We start from the raw sequence: 8,197 nt of genomic DNA, 5'->3' as shown, positions 1-8,197 counted from the left end.
TCTCTTCTTATGCTTCCAAAATAGTGTATGGGATTAGGGCTTGTACCCTAGCTGCTATGGATATGAGTTTCAAGAATCATTTGGTTATCCTAATGTTCATGGTGGATGGAATCGTTAATTTTTCTGTTAATTTCGATATTTATATGGTATTTTCGATGAATTTAGTTCACAAACTATTGTCAATGGATTTTCCGACTCGATCCAGAGTACTGCGGCCGTGATTTCCCTGTTTAAAAGGTATGATTTTGTGTGCATTTTCTAATATTTACAAAGTAATGATTATGTTTGAAGCTAGGGTTTATAATCTATATACAAATTCAATAACGTTGTTGAGTCATAAATTTAATTAAGCAAAAAAATAGACAACTCTTATTTTTATATGTAGGTATATGTTAGGCTGAGAATCTGTTTTGTTTCTAGAACAAAGTTAGTAGTCAACTAACTAGATGATTAACAAGAACCTGGAAAACTATTCATATTGGTGCAATTAAAATAAAATTTAAAACATGCCGTATATCTTTTGTAATTACTGTTCATAAATACAGTATAATCTCTTTCAAAAGTTGCTAAAATATCAATGAAAATTATATATATATATATATATATATATATATATATATATATATATATATATATATATATGAGTTAGTTATTTTGTTTTCACTGTGCATGTATGATTGATTCTTGACCGATCATTTTAGTTATTTTAAAAAAAGTAATTAATGTATATTAAATGTTGAAGATATAATGGATATTAATTACATCTTCAGCATTTAATATGCATTAATTTCTTTTTTAAAATAACTAAAATGATTAGTCCATAATTAATCATACATGCACACAATAGATAGTGAAAACATTTGAACCTAACTCATATATATATATATATATATATATATATATATATATATATATATATATATATATATATATATATATATATATATATATATTGGATTAGGTTCATGTGAGGCCACTAGATTTTGTGAGACGGGGAGACCATATCTTGACCACTCATCTTGAATAATCAAAGGCTGATATTAATTTAGATTAAACCATAAAATAGGCGGTGACATTTTTGTAAATTAATGGGACTTTGGGATTAGATCAAGACACGGAGGGGCAAAAATGGAATTTTGCATTCTTTTTCGTTTAGCACACAAAAACACTCGGTATTCTTCTTAAAAACCCTAGATACGAACACTAAAACCCATTTGATCCAAATCTCAATCATCGTTCTGCTTCCTGAAATTCATCTTCCGATTGTTACACGAAAACCCTCGATAATCAACTAGAACACTAACTTCTTGTGATGTTGAACTCGTCATCTTTGATTTCTCTTTGGATCGATTTCATTTGCGGAGTTCTGCACTTTAATCCCTCGATAAAACCCTAAACTTACTTACTTTGATTCTTATCGAATATTTCTATCAAAGAAAATGGATACATCAACACGTGCTTTAGAATCTACGCCATTAGATCATCTAAATGACATTATTACCAAAACTTCTCAAGAAATTCCAGGTAATTTCAATAGTTCTGTTAATTATCATTATATATCATTGTTCTCGTTTGATAACAAGGATGTTGCTTCGAGAATTGATCTTCTATTGTTGCTCCATTCTCCAAATCTACACACTGTTAGTGATTAGGGTTAGGCAAATACCCATTATTAGGATCATAAAGTAAAATAGGTGAAACGAAATGAAATAAGATGCAAGATATACCATACTTTCAAGAAGCAAGCGAAAATGTAAAAAATAACCTTAAATTAATCTACAAAATCGGTAGTAATCAAACTAGCAGGAGTAAGGACCTTGTGCAAATGCATTGCAAAGTATTGAAAATTTTACCCCTGTTTCAAAAATGGCTGGTTTGAGAGATTTTTAGAATTGTTGACTGGTACTTTGTTGAAAGATGAAATTAGGTGACAATTCCCTGGTATAAATATAATGATTAGATTTTTTATTTTTCTAAACAGAACATATAACATATGAAGTAAAAATGATGATCAATTAAAGAAGGAAGAAAATACTTTTAAACTGCTACACTTTTAAGCTCAATCTTTGACTTTATAGTTTATAATTATAATATTATGCAACTGTTTATACTAACATTAATTATTTTCATGCAGTTAATATTATAACAAGAATGACAAAATCAAAAGTAAAAATGATGACAGCGGGTAGAAGTAATGAAGTGGAAACTTCAACAGGCAAATGGTTGGTTCAAAAAAGAAAATCATCGAAGTCTATCGATGAATCAACAACTACAACTTCAAAAGAAAAAGAAAAAAAAGGTACATTATCAGTTATTCTATTCTAATAAAATATTTATCTTATTTGTTTATGTTATTCTATGTATTATAATAAAATATTTTATATTCTATTAATGTTTTTCTACATTCTATTAATCTTATTCTAATAGAATAACTGAATGGGACTTTGGTATTAGATCAAGACACAGAGGGGTAAAAACGGAAATTTTCATTCTTTTTCGTTCAGCACACAAAAACACCAATTTGATCCATATAAATATTCTGATATAATAAGTGTATATGTATAATATTCTTTTGGAATATCACTTTGTAATTAAATGATATAGGATTTTTGGATTTTTGTGGTGTTACTAACATTTATGACTGATGTAATGAATTATATGATGAATCTAATGAAGGAATCTATGTAAAAAAGAGAATCGGTGATGGAAAATATGTTAAAGGAGTGACAAAGATTAAAGAAGCAAAAAGGAAGAAGAATAGTGAGGACAATCGTGCAGCAATAAAGAAGCAAAAAACCGTCAAAGAGAAAAAGACTGTGAAAGATGCTGTCAAAGAGAAAAACCGTCAAGGAGTTGCCTTCAATAAACACTAGATCGACACCTGGATTGATGACAGATGCTGTAAGTTCTTTGACATTAGAACAAAAAGAGTGGGTAAAACGGATGAGATTTAAAGCATTTTTGAAGATCAACATTAAGAGTATTCTCTTAAAACTTTGCCTTTTTATGCTTGAGCATTATGATGAAGGCACAAACAGTATTCTGATTAAAGGAAAAAGAATAAAGATCACAAAGGAAAAAATTCATAAAGTGTTTGGTTTACCCAAAACTAGAAAAGGCTTATTTTACTTGGATATGGTTAGCGAAGATCATCAAGTGTTTGATGGATGGATGAAGGAACTTGAAGGTGGAAAGGCAAATGCAACAAACTACAAGAAGATTATTCAAAAATCCGAACAGGTAGATATGAATTTCAAGTTGGGTTTCATCGCTTTATTTGTTAATACGTTTGCAGAATCCATTCCTATGGGGACAAACAACTTAGTTCCAGTTAGAGCACTTGTTGAAGTAGATGATATTTCTAAAATCGATTGGTGTGCGTATTTATTGTACTGTGTAAAAAATTCAAAAGGGAGATGGCGTCCAGACAACCCCAAGTGTTATTACAGAGGCCCGCTTTTGTTGTTGTTGGTATGTTTTTTCATATACTTATTTTTTTTTTCTTAAAAATGGATATCTAATATGATGTTGAAATAATGCAGCTAATTTACTGTGATGAAATTGAATGCAAGCTCCAAAAAATAGAACGTAAAACACTATTTGTTACGATGTGAACAACAGATAAGTTGAAGGAAAGATAATCTTTTGAGATTGAAGCTGGTAGATTTGGGGTTGGAAATCTAATTGAACAAAGTTCAAATTTAGAACGTGAGAAGAATGAGAATTAGAAGAATGAGAATCAGGACACACGATTGAGGTATATTCTAAGTAGAATATATTATTTAATTATGTTTTAGAATATACTTTAATTATGTCCTAACTTAATATAAGAAAAATATTCTAATGCCTTTTTTTCCCAGGAGTATGAAACAATTTTCAACAATGTCTCAACTGAAAAGGATAATATGGAAGATATTATCTTGCATTGTCTATCGAAATTCTCTGAAGACAATAGAACGAAGAGATGATAAGGAAGTTTAGAGACATATTTTCAACTATATTTTTTTCTAGTCGAGAAAAGGGTAATAAATAGGATTTGATAGAAGTTTGGAATTACTTAAATGTAGTTATGGTGACTAAACAACAATTCCTTTTGTAATATCTATCTTATTTTGAACAAATTATACAAAAAAATGTTGTCTAGTATTATGTAAGAAATTTGATATGGTTTATTAGGTGATTAATGCTTAATGAATAGTTGGTAATATGATCACTTCTTAATGGTCATGGTAGAATATTCAATAGTAAACAAAAAAAAATTAGAATATTCTAATAGAATAATGTTAAAGACATCATTATTCTATTAGAATAATAAAAGATGTTGCATATATATACTAATATAATATTCTTACATGTATAATATTGTATTATAATAATTTGGTAACAAAACATTATACTCTAATTATCATACATAAGACTATTTATATATACTTCAATGCAGAAATTATGTAAGATTATATAATATTATATTGCAATCATCATACAAAAGATGTTTGCCCTTTAAAATTATGTTGTAATGTGTACAATTAACTTGTAAGATTCTAATAGTATATGAAATATTATATAATATTATGAATTTACAACTTATAGTGTTATAGGAATATATAGAATAGTCCATAGAAAAAAATTGATTTATAGAAAAGAAATGTTTATAATGTTAATGTGTAATAATCTGAAAGATTGTAATATGATGTAATATTATATTATAATATGAAATATTCTAATTCATACCATCATTCCCTTCAAGTGTGTAGAAAACCAAATAATATGTAGGAACCTAGACTAATAAACTTTTTAAATGAGTGAGAAACATATAAGTTTATAAAATGAAATGAATACTCTTAGGATAAATATCAAACTTTTCTCTGGAAGTTGAAACCTATTCTAAAAACCTCATAGATTAAAAACCAAATTTCAAGTTTGTATTATAAAAAATATATCACAAGGTTACAGTATTTATATATGTTGTTAATTGATACATAATATTATGAAATTATATGGAATATTATAATATTAAAGTGTAATATTCTAAATTGTGTTATAACATATAAAATGAACTTATATTACATAAGATTCTAATGTTATATTTAATATTCTGAATATACATACCATTCTAACATAATAATTTAATTAGGTTTGTCTATATTCAAGTTACAACTTAATATTCTTATAGAATAATGCTATAGGATGTTTGTATATGTAGAACATTCTAAATAGAATGTAACACTAAATGATTATATGAATATCAAATATCAAACTAGAATATAGCAATATATATGTAAGAAAATTAAAATAATGCACAATTTATTTGTAAATACCAATGTAAAAATAAAAAACTTAGAAGATAGTGTTATCGTTTTATTCAATTACCTCAACTACATCACTTGAAACCAAATATATATATATATATATATATATATATATATATATATATATATATATATATATATATATATATATATATATATATATATATATATATATATATATATATAAGCAAATTTACAACATCCCATTACATTGAATGAGACACTACAAGAATTATTATCGAGCCACATTCTTTACAGCTCCATTCAAGACTTACCTAAAAAGTTGTAATGATAGAAGACATGAAAGATTTAGCTAATTTAATAATTGTATGTACCACTTTACACTGTACGAGGGATGAAAGGGGTTTTATGGGTATTAGGATATATATATATATATATATATATATATATATATATATATATATATATATATATATATATATATATATATCTACTGCAATAACAATGTTTAAAGTTGCACAAATGTAGAGAACAATTTCATCAAGAAATAAATAAAGAGAGTGCAGGGAGTAAATTAAACCAACATCTTCATTGCAGATTTCAAATCTAAAGATGAACTAAATCCTCATCATCCATCAACTTCTTAGCATGGACCAAGAACCATTGAAACCAACATGTCAATATGCTTCTTGAATCTTGAAGTTCTCATCATTAACTAATGGTGGCAAGATAGGGATGATATGCTTCTTCCAACATATACACTGAACATTTGCATAGATGATAGTTGTATGTCCTTCAACCACTGAAAAAAGAAGTACACCAATCATCACTAATTTAAGAAAAACCATCTTGGAATTTAGGGTTAATATCATTAAATAGTAACAAAGTTTAAGGGTGGGAAGGAAGGAGTGATATATTAGACTCTACATCAGACTCTTTATTCATTTAGGACTTTCATCAAACAAGTGGAGTGCACGTATAATGTAAGAGAATTGGCTCAAAAAGAATAATAGTTATATACATACATCATTGATTTTATAGAATGAGCACAAAATAACACAAAAATACGTTGTTTTTGCTTGCTTATCTTCATTTAATATGTGCTCGAATGCACATAAAAAACCAAAAGCTTGAAATTGATAATCGATGGCTGAAATCAAATACTTGAAATGATAATAGATTTAAGATGAAGTTAAATTGATAAAACACCTAATTTGAGAGTAAACTTGAAGCATCAATGTGATGGAAATCGATTTCAATTGATGATTGATTACCAATGTTGATGAATAGCTAAAAATCGCTTATCTGAAAGTGATGAAAACTCAGGGGAAGAAAACTCAAACCTTGATCAATTGATAAAATCATGATGTAGAGTAAAAAGCACAGCTTGAAAGATCGGTAGCAATTGTTGAAGATGAAGATTAGCAGAAATCGACTGAACGCTTGAACTTCTACCGTGGATGAAATCGATGATCACAGAACTAAAATCGATAAAAATCTTGTAATGAATTGTTGATGTCGATAGATGAACATAAACCTCAATCACTCAAATCAAAGCAAATAGAAGATTGATCAGCATGAATGGAAGATTATGGAATGTTGATCGATTAGTGTGAATTGGTAGAAAGAATCTAAGCAACTGGGTTTTGTGATAATGTGAAGATAACAGATCTGATGATCTAAAATTTAACCTAGTGACTAATCTACCCCTAATTAACTATTTTTTTATATTAATTAGTGTTAATCACGTTTCTTATGAGCCACAAGATTAGTTTTGATCAAAGGCTCAAATTTGGTCCCCATGTCTCACAAAATATAGGTGGTCTCAAATGAACCTCTCTCTCTCTCTCTCTCTCTATATATATATATATATATATATATATATATATATATATATATATATATATATATATAGGGAGCGTTCAATCTCGTGAGAACATTTGAGAACAAAAGTTATATTGTAGGGCCTATCCAGTTATATTGTTGGGACTGTCCATCTCTATGAAAGTTGTATCCGATACGGTGGCATAAATGTAAATAAGTTAATTGCTTCCAAAACACATCGCATTTAAAAAATAAAGGGGTATAATCGTAAAAAAAATATAAGCTGGTTCCAAACATACATGGTCGGAATCCTCGAAGCAATCAAAAACCCTTATTTTTCTCAACAAAAACCCTTGCTTCTCTCTAACATTTCAACCATTTTCAACGAAAACGATACATATGTCGTCAAAAACAGAAAAAAAACGATGTTGAAGGTTTCATTGAAAGGTAAATATCACTTGATTCTCATTATTTTCGAGGTTTTTTTTTATGAATATCACTCGATTTTCGAGTTTTCCTACTGTTAGTTTCATCAATATATAGAAATCGGTATTATTCAAAAGTTTTTTTTTTTAAAATCAAACCCTAGTTTCGATGTCGAACAATTTACCTAAGTTTACTAGTTAAAATAAAACTCAATTATACTAATATTAATGTTTAATTTCTTGATTTAACGTTTTGTTATTCATGTATTCCTTTTTATACTCATTTATGATTGAAACAAAAAGATTTTTTTTTTTCAAAAAACATGCATGAAGGTGATAAATCATATGACTGTGTTCAATCATATAAATATTCATCCATAATCACATCTGATTATATGATTATAACCACAAATAATTAAATGATTAAAATCCCTAATTGAATATATACAAAAATTCTTCATTGAAGAACATTTATTCCTATATAATCACAAGTGATTATTGTACCTATATAACTAATCACATGTGATCGTAATCAACAAAAAGTATTTTGTTTTACTATAACCATATCTTTTAACACAATTGATTACAATACTTAAAAAGACAGTCAATAATGATCAAGGTTTGGATGACATGAATTTGCATGATGAAGGTGTTGAAAATGAAAAAGGTGATGATAAT

The 8,197-nt window shown here is 27.4% G+C and overlaps 1 protein-coding gene across 1 annotated transcript; it reads left to right on the top strand.

Annotated features, from left to right (window-relative positions):
• Positions 1–4,156, top strand: LOC145008304 (uncharacterized). The gene is made up of 5 exons (XM_078966918.1): positions 1–237; positions 2,135–2,299; positions 2,677–3,471; positions 3,543–3,757; positions 3,861–4,156. Exons 3-4 carry the CDS (start codon positions 2,824–2,826, stop codon positions 3,612–3,614), a joined length of 720 nt encoding a protein of 239 aa, XP_078823044.1. The 5' UTR covers positions 1–237; positions 2,135–2,299; positions 2,677–2,823; the 3' UTR covers positions 3,615–3,757; positions 3,861–4,156.
• Positions 4,157–8,197: the final 4,041 nt, after the last annotated feature.

Source organism: Lactuca saligna, chromosome 8 (assembly GCF_052625555.1).
Source record: "Lactuca saligna cultivar CGN05327 chromosome 8, ASM5262555v1, whole genome shotgun sequence".
In the NCBI taxonomy this organism is placed as follows: Eukaryota; Viridiplantae; Streptophyta; class Magnoliopsida; order Asterales; family Asteraceae; genus Lactuca; species Lactuca saligna.
The sequence above is the reverse complement of the archived record's forward strand: the minus strand, read 5'-3'. Positions and strand labels throughout refer to the sequence as shown.

What these genes read in the sequence shown, in the direction of transcription:
- LOC145008304 (XM_078966918.1), top strand. Translation starts at nt 2,824, where the DNA reads ATGCTGTCAAAGAGAAAAACCGTCAAGGAGTTGCCTTCAATAAACACT. An exon ending in GCCCGCTTTTGTTGTTGTTG is followed by an intron (nt 3,472 to 3,542) that starts GTATGTTTTTTC and finishes GAAATAATGCAG; the next exon opens with CTAATTTACTGTGATGAAAT.